At 41.0% G+C, this 21,817-nt stretch overlaps 1 protein-coding gene across 4 annotated transcripts in view; it reads left to right on the top strand.

The window, feature by feature from the left end:
- Positions 1 to 21,817, top strand: part of KANK1 (KN motif and ankyrin repeat domains 1) — a 136,141-nt gene that overhangs the window by 69,190 nt on the left and 45,134 nt on the right. For all 4 annotated transcript variants that reach the window (XM_052644829.1, XM_052644828.1, XM_052644831.1 and 1 more), the window contains exon 2: positions 7,222 to 7,341. In XM_052644829.1, coding sequence (XP_052500789.1) covers positions 7,305 to 7,341 — 37 coding nt within the window. In that variant the 5' untranslated portion in view covers positions 7,222 to 7,304. The remainder of the gene's footprint in view (positions 1 to 7,221; positions 7,342 to 21,817) is intronic.

Genomic DNA, 21,817 nt, shown 5'->3' with positions numbered 1-21,817 from the left:
GAGTACAATTGTGCGGCAGTTTGAGCGTTCTTTGGCATTGCCTTTCTTTGGGATTGAAATGAAAACTGACCTTTTCCAGTCCTGTGGCCACTGCTGAGTTTACCAAATTTGCTGGCATACTGAGTGCAGCACTTCCACAGCATCCTCTTTTAAGATTTGAAATAGCTCAACTGGAATTCCATTGCCTTCACTAGCTTTGTTCATAGTGATGCTTCAGTAAGGCCTGCTTGACCTCACATTCCAGGATATCTGTCTCTAGGTGAGTGATCACACCATCGTGATTACCTGGGTCGTGAAGATCTTTTTTGTACAGTTCTTCTGTGTATTCTTGCCACCTCTTCTTTATATCTTCTGCTTCTGTTAGGTCCATACCATTTCTGTCCTTTATTGAGTCCATCTCCGCATGATATAGTCCTTTGGTATCTCTAATTTTCTTGAAGATATCTCTAGTCTTTCCCATTCTATTGTTTTCCTCTATTCTCTTTGCATTGATCGCTGAAGAAGGCTTTCTTATCTCTTCTTGCTATTCTTTGGAACTCTGCATTCAGATGCTTATATGTTTCCTTTTCTCCTTTGTTTTCGCTTCTCCTCTTTTCACAGCTATTTGTAAGGCCTCCTCTAACAGCCATTTTGCTTTTTTTCAATCCTTATTCTTGGGGATGGTCTTGATTCCTATCTCCTGCACAATGTCATGAACCTTCATCCATAGTTCATCAGGCACTCTATCAGATCTTGTCCCTTAAATCTATTTCTCACTTCCACTGTATAGTCAGAAGGGATTTGATTTAGGTCATACCTGAATGGTCTAGTGGTTTTCCCCACTTTCTTCAGTTTCAGTCTGATTTGGCAATGAGGAGTTCACGATCTGAGCCACAGTCAGCTCCTGGTCTTGTTTTTGCTGACTGTATAGAATTTCTCCATCTTTGGTTGCAAAGAATATAATCAGTCTGATTTCGGTGTTGACCATCTGGTGATGTCCATGTGTGGAGGCTTCTCTTGTGTTGTTGGAAGAGGGTGTTTGCTATGACCAGTGCATTTTCTTGGCAAAACTCTACTAGCCTTTGCCCTGCTTCATTCTGTACCCCAAGGCCAATTTTGCCTGTTACTCCAGGTGTTTCTTGAGTTCTTACTTTTGCATTCCAGTCCCCAATAATGAAAAGGACATTTTGAGGGGGTGTTAGTTCTAAAAGATCTTGTAGGTCTTCATAGAATCTTTCAACTTCAGCTTCTTCAGCATTATTGGTCGGGGCATAGACTTGGATTACCGTGATATTGAATGGTTTGCCTTGGAAACAAACACAGATCATTCTGTCGTTTTGGGGATTGTAGCCAAGTACTGCATGTCGGACTCTTTTGTTGACTATAATGGCTACTCCCTTTCTTCTGAGGGATTTCTGCCCACAGTAGTAGATAAAATGGTTTTCTGAGTTAAGTTCCTTCATTCCAGTCCATCTTAGTTCGTTGATTCCTAGAATGTCGATGTTCACTCTTGCCATCTCTTGTTTGACCACTTCCAATTTGCCTTGATTCATGGACCTAACATTCCAGGTTCCTATGCAATATTGCTCTTTACAGCATCAGACCCTGCTTCCATCACCAGTCACATCCACAACTGGGTGTTGTTTTTGCTTTGACTCCATCCCTTCATTCTTTCTGAAGTTATTTCTCCACTGATCTCCAGTAACATATTGGGCACCTACTGACCTGGGGAGTTCATCTTTCAGTGTCCTGTCTTTTTGCCTTTTCATACTGTTCATGGGGTTCTCAAGGCAAGAATACTGAAGTGGTTTGCCATTCCCTTCTCCAGTGGACCACATTCTGTCAGACCTTTCCACCATGACCCATCCACTTGGGTGGCCCCACGTGACATGGCTTAATTTCATTGAGTTAGACAAGTTTGTGGTCCGTGTGATCAGATTGGCTAGTTGTCTGTGATTGTGGTTTCAGTCTGTCTGCCCTCTGATGCCCTCTGTCAGTGCTTACCATCTTACTTGGGTTTGTCTTACATTGGACGTGGGGTATCTCTTCATGGCTGCTCCAGCAAAGCGCAGCTGCTGCTCCTTACCTTGGACATGTGGTATCTCCTCATGGCTGCCACCCCTGACCTTGGACGTGGGGTAGCTCCTCTCGGCCACTGCTGCTGACCTTGGACGTGGGGTAGCTCCTGTGCCGTGCAGCCGCCGTTCCTGTGCCGCACAGCCACCAACATAAGATAGTTTATCTTATGTGTCTGAAATGAAAACAAAATAGTGACTGGTTCAGATTCTAGGATGGTGTAGGTCTTTAAAAGCATGTTGAGGTAGTTAAAATATGCATATAGTCAATATATTGAAGAGTCTCAGGTGGTAACAATGACAACATTAGGATTGTCAGATAGTAAATTGTCATTTTTTGGCATGTTTTGTCTTTTCCAAATTTCAAGTCAAATTCTTTATATTGCTTTGTAACTTTATAAATTATAAAAAATTATGTTATAAAAGACATTCTAGAACTTGCACATCAAAATGGTTATTTCCCATTTCATAATTGTCGTTTTGAGCAGCAAGTTTCTTATTCCAGTTATACTACCCTTATCCTATCCATTTTTTAAAAACTCCTACAGTTCCATTGAGAATCTCCCACCTGTTTTCAGTGGTGGAAAATTTCTTAAGCACTGAATTTTTTGAAAGAGTCAAATGGCATTTATGGCAAAGTCTGATGAATCAATATTAATAATAAAGATTGATATCTTGTGGAGTCTGGAAGAGATTATGACCAATAAGTGCTAAAATATACCCTGTGTGTCATGGTATATTGAGTATACCATGGTATATTGAGGAGGTACCTCCTCAAGCTCTTCAACATTTAATCTGAAAGAATGAAGTTTGAAATGTAATTGCTTTAAAACCAATATTACATAAAATTCTGAAACACAACTTTCTACCTAAAAGGGATTAAAACAAAGCATGCTTGCAGTAAGCATATACATCCCTTAGGTAACTCCTTGAAAGGGACTTTACTCTATGCATGTGAGTTCTTACGGCAATCATGCTCTTACTCTAAAGTCACTAATCACAAAGCATGGCATATGAGCTGTAGGTGAGTTCCTTAGCTCTGAAATGTAGCTCTTTCATTTACCAGCTGTGTGACCTCAACAAATTCTAAACCTCAGGTTCCTATCTGTAAAATGTAGAGAGAGGATGTTGGTACTTCATAGGATTGTTGTAAGGTTTAATTAATGTAATAACTGTTAAGTTCTTTAAAAGTGCTTTAAAGATAACATTATTTCACCAATTTCAAGATGTACATTTTAACACTTCTCAAACGAGGATTTATCTTACCATTGATGTAATTTTTCGGAGCATTTTATTAGCATTTAATTAGCAGCGTCTTTTTTTAACCAATGGCACTTAATGGTACACTTTAGAGTAGGTGACATTTTAGATTTCAGTACCTGATGTAAGCGCTTGATCAGCGCTGGTGGTCATCAGCATTGTCATCAGTGTTGTCACCATCACCACCATAATCTTGGTTGTAACCAGGGCATTGGCATTTGATTGGTTGGCAGTACTGGCTTAGAGTGCACATCAAGTTTCAATTTTGCTTATTTTGTTTTCATTGATGTTGTTATAAAACATAAAGTGAGCTCTTTTTCATATCTGTTTCATATTAAACTAATGTATCTATGAGGTTGATTTATGCGTCTACATTATTTTCGGCACCATACTTGGGGAGCTGATATTCAAAGCAAATCAGTCTCTTTAAATAAACAGGCAAGAAGGCAAATTATTTTCTTTGTGGATGTATTTTTCTAAATCCCTTCAAAGAAGTGATTTTTCTTAGCCAGCAAAACCAAGCCACTGTTGTACTAGTTAAGATTTACTGGTTTGCAGTCTTCTCTGACAGAGAAAAGAAGCAGTTTATTGATCTGTAACAGAGAATGGATCACAGCCAAACCTTTCATGGTTTATACAATGCACTGACATAGGAATGTGCATATCATTAAGAAGACCGAGTCCTCACAATTTGAAGCCACCTGTCAGGCATGAACAATAACTGGGAAAGATCGATAACACAATATAAAACTTGTTTCTACACAGACACTGCCAGGATCCACACCCAGTGACAGGAATGTCTTGTTATTTTACCAGTGATATGCCTGTGGTTCCTAATTTGAGGCTTCTTCTTCATTTTGATTTTATTGTTCAGTTTGGGGGAGGGTGGGAGAGACCAATTTGGATCTGAGATAAAGATCTTCTGCCAGGTGAAAGATGTTCAAGAACATGAGAGGACCTTGGACCAAAGTTCATGAAGCTTGACTCGGAAGATTCTGGGCACATATCCATCCAAATACCTTGACACATACTTCATTCACCCATAACAAAGCAGCATGTTTCTTCTTGCCTTCAGCTTTCCCTCAAGAGTTTAAATGGTGGTATTTATAAGCCATTATGAAGGAAGAATACACACATGCACACACACACACAATACACACACACACACGGCTCGACTGAGACCAGTAAACAGTTTTTGCTATTGGCTTTTAAAAGTATAATATACTTGAATAATTCCAGAAGCTGGGCTTCTTCCTTTTGCCCCCTCATCACCCCACTCCTCCTTCAGTTCTCCCCGTCCCCACCTTATTTTATTAACAAAGCTACATTTGTCAGACATAATGCTCACTCTTCTCCCTAAAGCCTGCCTTTTGATTTGCCTAGCTCCAGCTCTCCATGTTCAGTGCCACGGACCTGAACCAGGGCCTGTTTTCAACAGAATGTCAGGTGATGACCACATAGTCAGAGAGATTAGAGCTGTCCTGTCCTCTTGATGAGCTGCCAGATAGAAACTGGGGACCAACAGGGAGCTAGGAGGCCGCCCAGTGGAAGAGTGAGAATTGAGTCTCTGCAGGCAAGCTGAGCAGTATTCAACTGTAGCTGGAAAAGCCACACAAGGGAGCCTGCTTGTCAGAAGCAGCCTGTAGAAGGTCCCTCAGAGTGCACTGAGCTGCTTTCACAGTAGTCAGCTTTGAACCATAGTGCAGACCCATTCAGACAGTGAAGAAAAGCTAAGCAGTAAGGAATTCTCACCCTGTGTGATCAAAGGGGTTAGCCAAGTCCCCTTTCCTTCTTTTTGTTTACTTATATTTCTGACCTCTTATAATCACCATGACCATGGCTTGATAGTTTCCTTTTGCATAGCATTTTAAAATGCTTTTTTCTTTCTCCAGTTCATTTTAAAGCAAAGAAAACCAAGTTGACAGGAAGTATCTAATATCTCTTTTATAAATAATTACTATTACAAAAGTAATGAAGGAGCTGAAATCATGGATAATTGCATCACTGAAGGGCAACCACAATGAATGTTTTGGTGTATTTATTTCTAATTGTTTTAAATAGATGTATAAATATGTACATATGTATTTTTGACAAAATAGGTTATGACAGAATAGTTTTTTTAATCAACATATTTTGAGTATTATTAAAAGCTCTTCAGTTCAGTTCAGTTCAGTCGCTCAGTCATGTCCGACTCTTTGCAACCCCATGAATCGCAGCATGCCAGGCCTCCCTGTCCATCACCATCTCCCAGAGTTCACTCAGACTCACGTCCATCGAGTCCGTGATGCCAACCAGCCATCTCATCCTCTGTCGTCCCCTTCTCCTCCTGCCCCCAATCCCTCCCAGCATCAGAGTCTTTTCCAATGAGTCAACTCTTTGCATGAGGTGGCCAAAGTACTGGAACTTCAGCTTTAGCATCATTCCTTCCAAAGAAATCCCAGGACTGATCTCCTTCAGAATGGACTGGTTGGATCTCCTTGCAGTCCAAGGGACTCTCAAGAGTCTTCTCCAACACCTCAATTCAAACGCATCAATTCTTCGGCGCTCAGCCTTCTCCACAGTCCAACTCTCATGTCCATACATGACCACAGGAAAAACCATAGCCTTGACTAGACGGACCTTTGTTGGCAAAGTAATGTCTCTGCTTTTGAATATGCTATCTAGGTTGGTCATAACTTTTCTTCCAAGGAGTAAGCGTCTTTTAATTTCATGGCTGCAGTCACCATCTGTAGTGATTTTGGAGCCCCAAAAAATAAAGTCTGACACTGTTTCCACTGTTTCCCCATCTATTTCCCATGGAGTGATGGGACCGGATGCCATGATCTTCGTTTTCTGAATGTTGAGCTTTAAGCCAACTTTTTCGCTCTCCTCTTTCACTTTCATCAAGAGGCTTTTTAGCTCCTCTTCACTTTCTGCCAAAGCTCTTAAATGACATCAATAGCTGCATTAGGATACAGGATATATGGATATGTTATTATTTTAGAATTCTCCTGTTTGGGAGAGCTTATGTAGGTTTCTCAGTTTTCACTTTATCTCTAAGCTTGGAATTTGTTAAGCTCAATTTCTTCAGATTTTGTTGGTCTAGAGTGAGAATTTGGGCACAATGGAAGAAATGGAATATTCTTGTCTGTACCTTCGTTGCTTTCCTTACCAGTATTTTTCAAAAGGCATTTTGCAGAAGCAAAGGTTGGAGCAATGGGCTTTTTTTGTTTAAAAATTTGTGATTGTAATGTCTTGTAGTAATCTCAGTTAACTTTAACGTAGAAAATCAATATAAAATAAGAAATATGTTGCCTAACATAAGCCCTGATGTTTCAAAACTGCATGTCATGCTAGGTCATCTGAAGTTTATCCAACAGGACAGAGCAGTTTTGTTTTTTTTTTTTAAGACGAAGACTGCCTGGATCAGATTCATGTTTTAAAAGACTGGATCCGTGAAAAACGAGATCTTACAAGAGAATTCACATGAAATTAATCTTTTTTAAAAATGTAAACATTTGGTGCAACAACTGCTTTGAAATTGCAATTGAGAAAATGAAACTATTGAACCAAAATTTGGAAAGGAAGATTAGTTTAAAAACCATTTGTGAAATGATATGTATATATATTTGAAGGATACCTTCCTCGAAAAGTCACATTTCTGGAGAACCTATTTTATCTCCCATAGAAGTATTGTGTTTAGAGACCTGCTTTCAGTCCCTGTCCATGGGTGTATCTGTGGGTGCATCACTCTAAACATCCAGTGGCCAGATACAGGGCAGTCACCACCTTGCTCCACAGGCTGTCTCCCGCTTTTCTGATTTGCTCTGTCCATTAGCAGTCATCTTTGTAAACAGAAGGCTAAGATTTAGTGTTTATACATATTTTTAAATGATCCATTTTGATGGGGCTCTCCTTATTGTTTCAGGTGGAATGCGTTTGGGAACTTGATGCATGAAATTTGCATGAGTCCTCACTCCTTTCTGGATCTGTCACTGGATTCAAGCCAGCATGGCTCACACCACAAAGGTGAACGGCTGTGCCTCAGGTAACTCCATGTTCTGGAGTGTGTGTGTATACGTGTCTGTGCATTAGTGTGTGTCTTTGCTCAGACTAAGTTGCTTCTTTTTAAATAATGGATAAATCATAATAAGTTGCCTAGATAACTAGAATTTCAAAGCAGTTTCTGTCCATTAAAGTTTTTGATGTTGTTTAATCTCTTGCAGAATCTGCTTTTATCTTTAGAGTTTTTATGTACAAAAATCAGATAAATTATTATCTAAGGCAACTTTATTGGAGTGTTGAAAGATAAATGCAAAATCCTGAATGCTCAGGCAAGAATAATGTATACTTCTCTTGCACTTCTTTATGAGGGATCAAACAATGAGAGAGGAGCTGAGTCTGAATGCTTAAAACCAATCCTTAGTATCCACTCCCAGAGAAGGCAATGGCAACCCACTCCAGTACTTTTGCCTGGAAAATCCCATGGATGGAGGAGCCTGGTAGGCTGCAATCTATGGGGTCGCTAAGAGTCGGGACATGACTGAGCAACTTCACTTTCACTTTTCACTTTCATGCATTAGAGAAGGAAATGGCAACCCACTCCAGTGTTCTTGCCTGGAGAATCCCAAGGATGGCAGAGCCTGGTAGGCTGCTGTCTATGGGGTCGCACAGAGTCAGACACGACTGAAGTGACTTAGCAGCAGCAGCAGTATCCGTTCCCAAGCAGCTTTTGTTTGATTTTGCCCAACAGTGAGGGAGTGGGATAAGAGAAGGGTATATTCATTCTTTAACTTATCCAGAAAGAAATATACAGTAGGCTACAGATATTATGAATTGTAAAGATTTGTATTCTGATTCTTACTTGATTATATTAGAAGCCTATATATTTTGCATATCCACAATTTGTATTGTTTATATAAGATTTTGGAGAAATTTGTAGGACAAACACTGAGAAAAGTATATGAGACTGTATATGGCAGGAGACGACAACCTCGCCAAAGTGGTACTCAAGTGCTCATTCTTCTTTTAAGTTGTCTGCCAAATAGCGGAACGTTGAGAGCAGTAATTGTATATGTGGGAATTCTTGTGGAGCACTTGAGTCCAAGGTCCTCGCGCTGCTGTCTCTGTGCACTGGTAATGGAGAGAATGTAGGGTTGGAGTCAGGAGACCCACCTCCTACATTAACCATGAATTATGGGGCAGGACTGTTTCTCCATGTGTAAAACATCAGTAAGTATGTCAGCCTGCAGGGTTAGAACCAATGAGAGCATCAGAAACATGCCTCCATGTGTTGTGTAAGCTGTAAAACATCAGGAGGAGAAGGAAGAGTCCTCTGAAATGGGCCACTCACCCACTATGAAACTTTCTGTGTCAGCAATCCCAGCTACAAGCATCCCCTCTAACAACATGCTACAGCTTGCCCCAGATCAAACCCAATTATTTGTTAATTATGGAACAACTGATCTTAATCCATTCATTCTTCTTCCTGTCCTTTCTGCTTCTCGACTTCTCAGGACTTTTATAGATTCTGCTCAGGATTGCTGTCAATAATGTGAATGACAGTACCTAACATTTAATGAACTCTTAGTGTTACCATGGTACCCAAGATGCTTTGCCTACATTATTTTGCTTAATCATCACTGCAGTCCTGTGAGAGTATGTGTTATCATCACTGCCACCACCACCACTGCTACCCCTGTATCCTGGCACAGAGAAGCTCAGTAACTTACCTAAGTGAAGAAAGAAAATCAGGATTATTCTTTTTTCTCTAGTCAAATATTTGATAAGGGCAGAAATTGAAACACTGTGAAGTTTCTTGAGAGTTTTGAGTGGGTTTCAATACCCCCCTGATGCTATCATCTCCTTTCCCTCTCCTGCCCCTAATTCTTTTCACACAATCAGAGGAAGGGGGCTTGAAGTTGTTCTTCAAAACCCTCTGGTATCTCTGGCAGAATTCTGTATTCAGGGGTTTAGTTACTTACCCCAAGTGACCCTAATTCCGTTTCCAACTTGATTTGTCTTGGAGTATCACTTTTCCTTTGTTCTTAAAGTTGGATGATACAGTTATAACCTTCCTTCCTCACTTGGTAGCCTGCCTAACAGGTCTAAGGACTGAGTGTGAAAGCAAAGAAAAAATCTGATTTATGACTTCTGGGGTGTCAGGGTATGACTTGTTATTGCAGACAGGTGCCTGGAACAGAAGGCTGGTGACTGATCTTTCCCATGAGAAAAAACTACATTATTTGGATAGTTTAGTAGAAGTGTTAAGTGTGAAGTAAATATATGTTTTATTCATTTTCAAAAATAAAGTATAATATTAAATATGCTTTCTTAAACTATACTTCCCCTAGATGTGTTATGCCCCAAGAGGTCTCCCTTCCTACCCCCTCCCCCTGAAAAATCACTGCTTTGGGCTCCTCAGAACATGAGCAGAAATCACATGTGACGATGGAGTCAGAACACTGGCAAAAGAAACACTTTCCATGGTCTGAGGAATATAGCAGATGCAAAAGAAGACAACTGAGAAAAGCACAACCTGGTTACACTGTGCCCGGGTGCAAGACACACCTGAAGACTGATCATCCCATGTTCACGTCCCTGTCTAGAGTTTAAATTGGATAAGGGACCATTCACAAGTCATTTTACACTCTCATTCCCCACTGAGTCCTTCAGTTAGATTGGGTAAAAAGTATTGATTTTTTTAAAAATTGAAGTAGGCTTCCCTAGTGACTCAGATGGCAAAGAATCTGCCTGCACTGCAGGAGACCCAGGTTTGATTCCTGGGTTGAGAAGATCCCCTGGAGAAGGGAGTGGCAACCCACTCCAGTATTCTTGCCTGGGAAATCCCACGGACAGAGGAGCCTGGTGGGCTAAGGTCCATGGGGTTGCACAGAGTCAGACATGACCGAGCAACTAACACATAGTTTATTTACAATGTTAATTTCTGGTACAGCAAAGTGATTCAGGTATACCTATATGTATGTTCTTTTTTTATATTCTTTTCCATTATGATTTATCATAGGATGTTAACTATAATTCCCTGTGCTATACAGCAGGACCTTGTCTATCTAGTCTGTATATAATAGTTTGCATCTACTTGTGCCAAACTCCTACTCCGTCCCCCAACCCCCTCCCCCTTATAAGAGTGGTTAATTAATACTATAACTTGTAAAATATATTACTGTAAATTTCACACACAAAAAAATATGTAAAGGTTATATAACAGGCACTCATGTGCATACCATCTAAGCCTAAGAAATAAACTTTACCAGTACATGGCATGTATTGAGCACTTAAAATGTGCCAGACATTGTTCTGGGCCCTGGGGATAGAGCAGGGAACAAAATATGCAGAAACCCCTGCCTTTAGGAATCTTACATTCTAGTGGAAGTTGAAGTCTCCTTGCGAATAGGGTATCCAGATAAAAGAGAGTCATTCTTACACTATTAAAGAACCCTTTGTTTATCTGAAATTCGGATTTAACTGGAAGTCCTCTTATATGCTAAACCTGGCCAACTTTCTTGTAAAACCCTTCCAGATTTCATCTTCCTTCTTACTGCCCACCCCCTCATTATCAATTGTTTGTCATAATTTTATGTCATTTTCACCACATCCTTCATCCTACTTCTGTTGATTGATCCAGTTTTGTTTTCATTAATTTAGAGTATTTTATTATGGTATTACTAAGAGTACACTAATGTCATTTGTTAATGTAATGAGGTATGAACATCATAAATTGCTCATGACTTCCTGTTCTCTTTCTTTATAGCCAAGTAAGAAGTAAATGGGAGTCATTGATTAGAAAAATTGGTGTATTCTGCAGAATTTAGGGATAGGGACAGTGTGCTTTTTACCAAGCTTTCCCATCGTGTTGTAAACAGTGTACTGATTGATGCCTCTTGAAACACTAATTAATGTTGTGAAACTTTAATTAGAGTTTAGAGTCTCTTTAGAAGCCAAATAACAAGTGGCTTATTTGTCAGATAAAGATAATAATACTTGTCCTACCTTCTTTACAGGATTGTTATGAAGGAAAAATAAAACAATAACCGTCAAAACACTTTTTAAGATGTAAAGTGCTGGTCAGAAGTCAGGATCAATCACCATCCTCCTTGTCCTGCTATCTCTGTCATGATCTAATAAACACCTGCTCAGGTGCCGTGTGCCAGGCTCTGTCAGATGCTGGGATGTTGGGGAAAGAACTGAATTATTGTCTTGTGTCTGACAGTTAAATGAAATAGGTGTATGAGCCTTAGTGAATGACTTTTTATGCTTGCCATCACCATTTGTATTTTTTCTAATACTTGCCTTTGCTAGTCTATTACAGTTTCTCCCCTCTTGCTATTCTCTTTCACAGCCTAAACATATGTATATTTTCCCAGGCAGATACATATTTACTCACTCAATATACTTACTGAACTGCATTAACCATTTGGTTGTCATTTTAAATTAAATAACTTTCATAAAAATATTTAATTTAAAATGTTTAAATAACTTTCATAAAATCTTGTTACCTTGTCAGTTATTTGGCTCCAAGTTTTGTTTCCATGCTGATGTTAAATGAGGTACAAAGGCCACAGATAAGAGCTGGTCAACCAGAGAGAGTCTAAGTCTCGTGGCAGAGAAGGTGGACGGCTGTGGTGCGGTGCAGCCTACTCTCCGTTGTGTAAATATTTTTTCTGGGCAGGAGCATTTCTCAAACAGAACTCTGAGCCCACTGCGATGAACCTGACAGCAGGGATGTGAATGCTGTTTGTCAAGAACAAGACTGATTTGCACTGACTGGTCTGGCTGGAGGGGCCCTGGTGTTTTCTGAGACCGTCTGTAAAGAATGTCGCAGAGCATGGCAGAGGTGGTGTGTTTGTGGTGGTGAGTCAGACCTGACCTCTGTGTTTGTATTATACCAAAGACAGAGGGTGAGCTGAAGAGAAACGGGGGCTGCTTTAATTTGTGGGTACCCTTCTTGACCTTCCGGGGTCTCCTGATGCAATCTGCAAGAGGATTAAATGCATTTTCCCTTCAGTGATATGTTCAGTGGTTATCAGAAGAGCTGAGAGGGTAACAGAATTGCCCAACATAAAAACATATGTAAGAGCTAGCCAGGATTTTGATCTCTTCTGTTCAATCTCCCTGTTATGTTCAGATGGCAAAACATGACTTGCCCCCATGGCTAACCCAGAAATTGAAAGTGGAGAGTCATTTTTCTTTGTTTGAGGCATTCTGTTGACATTAAAAATCAGAAGTGTAGTATCTATGAAGATCTAATTGAACAGATCAATGGGAAAGTATATATTTCAGAAGACAACATAAAACCCAAAAGTAGAATGATTATAAATAACATGTCTCTCCTGACAGGGGTCATTTTTTTTCCTTAGTGTGATTGTTCTTTAGAGCCAAATGAACAAGCGTATCCTAATACTATATATATATAAAAGTTATATTTGTATATTTAGTACCTCATGCAGTTTCACCCTTTATTTGATGTGTTTAATAACTGGATTTAATTAGATTTATCATTTCCACTTCAAATGAAACTGTTAGTTGTTAGTTAACTGAAGGCTAATTCCACACTGAATTTCTGAGTGAAATAATTTATTTTCTTATAGTGATGACGTTTGGGAAGATAGTTATTTTTTTAAGTAAGAAGTATTTACATTTGAAGTGTTAAAATGCCAAGACCACCTACAAACAGGGCTTTAGAGTCTTTCTTGTCTGGTTAATCAGAACCCCAGAATTCATCCAGCCCCAAAGAGGCTCTGAAGAGTCCCTCCCTTGTCAGGGCTTGCCTGTTTTATAAACTTTCAAGGCTTTGGTCTTAAGCTATAGCCAGCTTTACCTTATAAGATTTTTGCTTCAAACCGTGAGCGAGTCATAGTGGGTTAAGCATCAGATTTCAGACAGGCAATTAGCTCTCCAGTTAAGCCAAGGAAGGATGACTTATCTCGAAGCAAGTACCAGCCTACTTGGGTGTAAGAAGAATAGAATTCAGACTCCTGCTAGTCGTAGGTCTTGAGCAAAGGTACCCTTCTGTTGTTGATTTCTGCCCAGGTGCTCCGTGGGTGCGAGCAAGAAAGAAAAAAACACAAAATCCCAACAGGGAGTTTTCGCTATGTTAAGCACTTGAGCTCTTGCTATCTTTTGGAGATTGCATAGGGAGGCACAGGATTACAACAGCCCTTCTATGGGGATTTGAATATTCTGTGCCCTGCTCATCTGCCAGCTTCCTATCGTGAGTATCGGCATTCGTTTCTGATTATACACTTCCCCTCTTTCTGGAAGAACTTTGGGTGGGCTAGTTGAGCCCATCAGCTTCCTTCTTCCTGTGTCCAGGATAATTCTTGTTCATCTCCTTTGTGTAATTTCTGAGAAAGGTTTGAATGTGCTTGGAGGAAAATGAGTGACTAAAGCTCACTTTCTGCTTTGGGGACGTTTTCTATAAAAGGCTGTTTAATTTTATCTGGCATGAAAAATAATTAGTGGTGTTCTCACATTCCCAGAAATAATGCATTCTTGCTCTTTTCTGGCAGTGTATTTTAAAATGGCATTGAGTGGTCTTCTCTAATAAAAACCTCAAAGAAGACCCAGCCGGGAAATGAGCCTTGATAAGATTCATTCAAACAGTTGTAGAAGTTCTAAGTCCAAAAAAAGTGATGATTCTGTTTTTCCTCTCTTGGCTGCCCTGTTAGATATTTTTGGAGTGTGCTATAACTGATTTACTCATTTCCATATGCTTTAGGAAAAGTATGTTCATGTTTTAGAGGATAAGCCTGGTTCTGCTTTTGGGTTGCAGTTCTTTATTAAGGCTGAAAACAAGAGAAGTGTTTGAAATATGCAGCCCATTTGTATATATAGCATCAGTGATCTCATCTGGCCATTCTATATGGACGTGTGATCTCACAGCTTAAAAATAAGTATGTAGCTGTTTTGAGGATCTTTTAAAATAGAGACCAGATTTCTAATCCTAGTAGTTCTTGGAGCAAGCCATGGCTGAAAATGAGGATTAAATAATATTCTATAATATTAGAAGGCTTTTCTAACCAACAGAATGAAAAGCAGAACTATAGACATGAGGAAGAACTGGGCCAAGAAATAAATTGTTAGAATCATGAGATTTGTTCTTATTCTGAATGTTAAATCTTTGTACTCTTACACTGTCTTGTTTGTGACAAGCCAGATTTGAATAGTTCGTGACATTTCTATCAGCTGGATAAGAGGTTGTGGACATGACTATATTTCATCATATAAACCTTTATTTAGAGGAGATGATGCTAGAGTAATGTTTTATGAAAGCAGTTTTATTATTTATAGCTCTTTTTATTAGTCACGAGTCCTAAATTTATTTTAGTTCCTTTTTTGTGGTTTTATCTGATTGGAACAGTTCTCTCTCCAAGGGATCCAGTGCATTTTGGACATGATCTCTGTTAGATAGACTCAAGTGCTAGTCATGGGATTTTCTGAATTTGGTCTCACAATATTTGGTTTAGTTGATAAGTTCCATCAACTTTGCAAATAACTTTGTGAAAACATTGATTCAGCTTGTACTGCCAAAATTTCTGAGTACCCTTTTTCTTGCATCAACATGTTAGCTGAAGGCATTTCAAGTGTTCTATACAGCAGGCACATTTAAGAGTCTTCTGAAAGAAAAGGGGAGAATATTCTTAGATTAGAAATATAAGTGAGTGACAGAGGGGATATTTCTAATAATTCATAAGCCCAGCTGCTTAATATCTTTAAAGCCTTAGTCACACACAGCAGTTCTTACATTCTTCTAACTAAAACATAAAAAAGTTCACTCTCCCTCTGCTCTCTGCCCTCCTCATCAGTGTCTTCCTCATCACCAAGAAACTTTCCTTTTCCCTAGCATTTCAGACTAATTGACCAGGATGCTTCATTCAAATCACGACCACCCCCTGGAAATGTTTTTTGAGGCAGCCCATTTGGTATGTTCCCTCTCACTGTGAAACAAAGACTGATTTGTCTTCCCATGACCTGGAGGAGCAGGTTGAAGTACCTACTGGCTTCATGCAGCGTGTCCCCTAGCCAGTACTCCGCCTCTTCAGGTGGTGAGTCAGCTGGATGATACACTGATTTTTATAGCATGGCAGGGTGGAGACCTGGAAGTCCATAGGCCATTCAGGGAGGAGGGAATGGTTCGCATGTCAAACCATTCCAACAATGCAACTTACAGGAAAAGATTGCAAAATCCTGAAGCCCTGTGCCACCAGATTTTTCCATTAGCACCACACTTTACACAGCTTTCAGCTCTGCCACAGAGACAGCTGTTTGGCAGTGTGAGGGGAAACGGTCGTATTCCATCATTAGCTCTGTGGTCGGTTACCTGTCATCCTGTCCTGTAAGGAATCCCAGTAGTTGTGAGTATCGCCTTCTACGTGCTGATATAACGAGCTGCGGATTCTCTGAAGGTGGTGCTTGGACATTATTTGGGCACTAGAAAATAGCCTCTGGAACTTACACCACCCCAGGATACTGATTTTGAATGAAGAAATCCAAGACAGAAAAGTTTCCAGAAAGGTAAAGGGGGCTTAGATCTGGGGGCTTTTCCTCTAGGGTATTATCCTTTGGTTTTCTGTCCTCTATACACTTTGATGATGAAAAGGAAGGCTTTCCAAATTATGGTCAATTGAAATGAACATGGTATGATTTGGGAATTACCGGAAAGAATGATACAAAGCTCAGTAGAAATAATTCAGTTCAGTCAGTTCATTCATTCAATAGCTCACTTTTATATGACTATACAGAAGTATACTTGGCAGAGGGTAGCTGTTTCCCGTCTTTGTGTAAGGACCAACACTGAGGTTCTGTGAAAGTTGGGCTGTCTTTTGCCTTATTCTCACTGCTTTGTGATTTTGTTTTATTAAGGATAGCTGGCAAGATTAAGGATCTTTGAGCTTTCTGATACTTTTGTTATTTTTTCTGTCTCTCCAAACATTTTAGCTTTCAGTAACTTTAATCTCTGTTTTCTGCTCTGCACTCAGAGCCTTTGTGTTTGGCCTTATTTTGACAAATCATAGTCTGTTTCTGTTTCTTCAGTTATGATGCCTGCAGAAATCACAGTTGGCCTTCCCAGGCCTCCCTGACTCCAGGTAGTAAGAGAATAGCTCCGTCCAGAGTCGTGAAACAAGCAGAGGCTTCTCCACCATTCCAGCTGCTACCTACCCTGTTCCCCTCTTAGTGGCGTTGCCCAAAGCACTATTCTCTTGACCTGGCTGTCTTTCTCATATTTGTTCATATGAACCCTTCTTATGCTTTAAGTCCTGCTTTCTGTCTCACCTCTTCCAACAAGTATCCTCAGATACTCCCAATGTGAATTCACCCCTTCCTCTTCTTTATTTCTGGAGAGCTTTGTATGCTGTTAAATAGTCACCATCACTCTCTTTTATGTAAGAGTTGTGGTTGTGTCTCACTAATCTGTACCTTTGAGGTCTTAAGAGGCAGGATTCACGTCATCTTCATCTTGGTATGATAGTATGCCCATCATGGCTTGCATTATACCCAAAATAGCCAGTGTTCAACCAACAAAGGTTTACAGCCCACCTCCTTGGTGCTGCCTTAACACTGGGCACCTAATAGAGTAAGATACAGGCACAGTACCTGCATAGGAATCTGTGAGGTGAAGTTGAGCCCTGCCAGTTGCCATTCTTAAATTGTCGTATGGTGGGCAGTCTTCTCCCAGCCTGTTCACCTGGGTAGTTCCCTGTCATGAACAGGTGGCTTTCACTCTGTCACACATATTCACTTTCATTCTTCCTCCCCATACCTCACATCTAAGTGGAAGTTAATAGTATCTTCATTTTCTTCATCATGTCCCCTACTGCTGCTGCTGCTGCTAAGTTGCTTCAGTTATGTCCGACTCTGTGCGACCCCATAGACGACAGCCCACCAGGCTCCGCCGTCCCTGGGATTCTCCAGGCAAGAACACTGGAGTGGGTTGCCATTTCCTTCTCCAATGCATGAAAGTGAAAACTGAAAGTGAAGTCACTGAGTCGTGTCCGACTCTCAGTGACCCCATGGACTGCAGCCCACTAGGCTCCTCCATCCATGGGATTTTCCAGGCAAGAGTATTGGAGTGGGGTGCCATTGCCTTCTCCTAAGGTAGGCTTAAAATGGTATTGTCTGTTAAATGCCTTGGGTTCAGGTACGATGTGGTCATCCAGAGAGGAATATTGTCAGAGGCTGTTTGGGAAGCTTTTTCTAGCTCCCTTGACCTCTCTGTTTCTTTCTCTGTTACCAATCCAACCAGAGTGAGGAGGGGCTCCAGTCAATTCCTTTTGCTTATTAGCTACTCCGGTTTGGTGGATTGGTTGAAGTTGGATGAGAACCTGAGCTGGTAACGTCTAAGGTGGGAGTATGGCCATTGGTCTACCTTCCTTCTCACCCGCGGTTTTTTGAAAAAGGTCTCTACAGATCTATCACCTCTTTTAGATGGAAGGAAATAAACTGTCCTTGCTGCTTCATCATTTTACAGCCTTTATAGTCTCTGTGGTAATTTCATTTAAAGTTTTAAATCTTTCAGTTTCAAGCCCCAGTTCATTTTGTCATTTGGCTTTTTTAAATGTTGATTTCAAACCTTGGAAGAAAATATATTGTGAGAAAGTCTCTAGTTTAAATTTGATGAAATTAATAATCATGGGGCAACCCAGACCATAAAGAAAGCCTAACGTGTAGAAATTCAGTGTGACTCCAGATTTAAGCCTTAAATGTGTTTGGGGAAATGCACTTTGTTAGGTCAAGTTTAACAAAGACAAGATCCTTTTTTGGTCTTTTAGATTAGGTCCATCAGACATAGCGTCCTCTTCCTAATTTCACTTTCCCAACTGGAATCACACACCTCCACTGGGGCACACCCTTTTCATGTTGATTGTGGCCTCTCCTTGGAAAATCTCCCTCATAATAAGTTTTAAATGCAGATCCTTCTAATCCAGGCAGCTAAAGGAGGAGTCCTCTTCCAACACCCAACGCTGTCCACACCTATGATGAGAAAGAGCTGTAAGTCCTTGCTAGACCTGTCTTAGCCTTGTAATCCCCTTCAGGTCCTGTCAGCCCCCTGAGGCTAAGATGGAGGTGGGTGGAGAAGGAGCCTTGGTGATGAGGAAAGGAACTGCATACACTTTCTCAGTCATGGCAGTTCTCTTAGACACCCTGGTTTCAGTGTCGCATCCCTTCACCAGTCTGGCAGGAAAGGATTACACAGCATAATAAGGTATTTGAGTTCTTTAGGGGCTGAGGGGAAGTCTCAAATATAGCAGAAATAACGCAGGCCCTCCATGAGCGTGATAGCAGAGCACCTTGCTATCAACCTGTCTCTTTTTAGGATGAAGACTTATAGGTGTTTTTGCACATTAAGGTTACCTGTGAGAGAAATGGCAGTAGGGACCCTAGGCTCTTGTTTTGGTTGTTGTCTTTGTATTCAGTTTGTTTCAACAAGGACTCTAGCAATTTTAAATGAGAGGGGGGAAACAGTTGGCCAGCTGGAAAATGGTAAAAGGAAAGGGACAGAAACAGGGTGAGATTGGATTCCAAATGGATATGGTGAAGTCCTTGCTGGGTATTAAACTGAAGCTTGGGAGTACGTTCTATTTGACCAACCCGAGATCTTGTTTTAATTTGAATTAATGGCCAAGATTTTTCCATTAAATAATTTCATATAAAAATACCAGTTTCTTCAACTCTTGAAATGTCTTTCTGGATCACGAGTGTATACTTCCACAGGGCCCTAGTCAACTGGAGAGGACATGTGCCTTCTAGTCTCTCCCATGGAGAAGACAATGGCACTCCACTCCAGTCCTCTTGCCTGGAAAATCCCATGGACGGGTCGCTAGGAGTCGGACATGACTGAGCGACTTCCCTTTCACTTTTCACTTTAATGCATTGGAGAAGGAAACGGCAACCCACTCCAGTGTTCTTGCCTGGAGAATCCCAGGGATGGGGGAGCCTGGTGGGCTGCCATCTATGGGGTCGCACAGAGTCGGACACGACTGAAGTGACTTAGCAGCAGTCTCTCCCAAACCCCTCCAAACTCCTTCCTCTCCATTGTTAACCTGGACACTAAAGGTATTTGAACTTGTAATCTGACCCTTGAGGCTACTTGAATTGCTTAAGGGGCTGCCCCCATTTTGGCTGTCAGCTTCTTTTAAGCCAAGATGAAGAACACACTTAAGAGCTGCAAAGTTCACAGCTGAGGTTCTCATCCCTGGCCCTGGCATAGACTCCTCTGTGAAGCTTCTAAACTGCTAATGCCCCTGGCCCCACCCTGGGGATTCTGATTCATCGGGGTGGAGATGGGGGGACAACTCAGCATTTTTGGAAACAGCCCCAGGTGTTTTGACTGTGCAGCAGCGTGGGGAACTTGAGGCATGGGGTGGGGGGTGTGTCCGCTCTGATAGCTTCCAGCCTTGGCACTTCCCCTTGATTGGCAGAGCTGTGAAATGAGGGCATGGGCTCAGAGTCCTTGACATTATCATACAGTTCTTTAAAAGGAAACAAACACTTCAAGTGTGGCTCCTCTGGAAGGAATCATTGAGCAAATGGGCCCTGGGCACCTGCAGTGCCAGGGCCACAACATTGGTTGAATGAAGAAGACAGGGGCTCCCATAAGTTTTTAGGAATGTCAGATGTGTGCACGAATCATACAGAGGAAAAAGCACGCTTCACTGAAAGCCTGGATGGAAGAGGTGACCCCACATTAGGATAAGGGTCAGCTTCCAACAGAACTGATACTTTATTTAGCTGGTCTTTGCAAACTGGGAGAATTTTTGTCTGCAAAAATTGAGAAGGGGGTGGTAACACACCAGAAGAGCTTGAAGGAACAAGCGGAAGTGTAGAAGTAGCATGTTCTTTCTCCTCCCCACCCTTCGGAAATGCCAGCTCCCTCCCCGCCACACACTATTCTTTGCCCTCTCAGGGCCACAGGGAAGAGTGCATCACTGTCCAGTGCTGTGTCATATTAATGTATCAGTGGAGCAGCAGCATGGATAACATAAGCTTCATCACAGGGTTGTCTTGAAGATGAGATGAGTTCATACATGTACCAAGCCATCGGAACAGTGCTGTCCAAGATAATTGTGCACAGTGGACAGTGAGGAAGGATGGGTGTAAGGAGGGCTTTATGAAACTGATGATTCACACGCATTTGTGCTTTGTCTTTGAGGCTGGAAGGGTATTAAGAAGTTGGTAACAAGGAGAAAAGGAACACACTAGGGGAGGAAGATGAATTCAGGCTGTGTCAGGAAATACGCACCTTAAGTTGTCCAAAATGTAATCCACTGTTACTCAGTAGTTCATCTAGCTTTGCTTTTATCTCTAGACTAGGGGTCAGGCTCTCTGGGGAGAAGAGTCTTGATGCAGTTAGCCTATTACATAAGCATCAGAAGTACTATGGGTACAGATACGCTTGGCTACCACCCTGCACCACCATCCAGGGAGAAGGACCGTTGGGACACTGCCCGCCAGCATGGTGTCACAGAAACCTTTGTCTGCAGCCCGTTTCCCTTCTCACAGGGAGTCCCTTTTGCTGGCTACTGCCCACCTATCAGAGGAAAAGCCCTGAGTACCTCTTCATCCTCCCAGATCATATTCGGTGGCTTCTTTTGTATATAAATTAAGGGAGAGTAGAGACAGACAGGTGTGTCTTTCTCCTGACAGTGGGAACCTTTGTGACTGACACTTTTCAGGCAGAAGGAGCTCCTATTTTTAGTTCTTCTCCCATCCCAACCTGTGTCATCCTTGATAAAATGAAAGCGAAGTTGCTCAGTCATCTCTGACTCTTGCGACTCCATGGACTATATAGCCCACCAGGCTCCTCCATCCATGGAATTTTCTAGGCAAGAGTACTGGACTAGGTTGCCATTTCCTTCTCCAGGGGATCTTCCTGACCCAGGGGTCGAACCCGGGTCTGCCACATTGTGGGCAGATGCTTTACCATCTGAGCCACCACCCAAATTGTCCTTGATAAAGGACTAGACATTGAAGCACACAGACAAAATAATTATATTCAGCTGCTTTCTAGAATAAGCTCTGTTCTTACCAGAACACAATATTTATAAAATAAAAATTTAGCCGAATTTTTTTCCTTCCAGGAAAGGAATACTGCATTCAGATGCTTTTGTCTTCCTCAGTTTAATTCTTAAGAACAAGTCTTTTGATATAAATACTTAGTTTGGAATATAATAATGTAACTAAATAATAACAAAATTTTCTCAGAAGCACAGAGGAGAAAATTTCTTTTCTAAATGACAAAACAAGCCTAAGGAAATTTTAGGATGATGAATGTTTTCTAAAACTGAATTGTGGAGATGGGTAAACAACTGTATACATTTACTAAAACTCATCAAAAACTGTACCCTTAAAATGGGTGAATTTTATGGTATGTTAATACCTCAATAAATTATAAAGTCCAGAAACAAGGGGGAAATTAACTAAATGTAGGTGTTGTTGGATAAAATAATTTGGAATTTTTTTGATCCTTAATTTCAAAGTATCTGGCACTTGAAACTTCGTTCTTT

This window comes from Budorcas taxicolor, chromosome 8 (assembly GCF_023091745.1).
Source record: "Budorcas taxicolor isolate Tak-1 chromosome 8, Takin1.1, whole genome shotgun sequence".
NCBI lineage: Eukaryota > Metazoa > Chordata > Mammalia > Artiodactyla > Bovidae > Budorcas > Budorcas taxicolor.
Note: the sequence above shows the minus strand (reverse complement) of the source record. Positions and strands in the feature narration are given on the sequence as shown.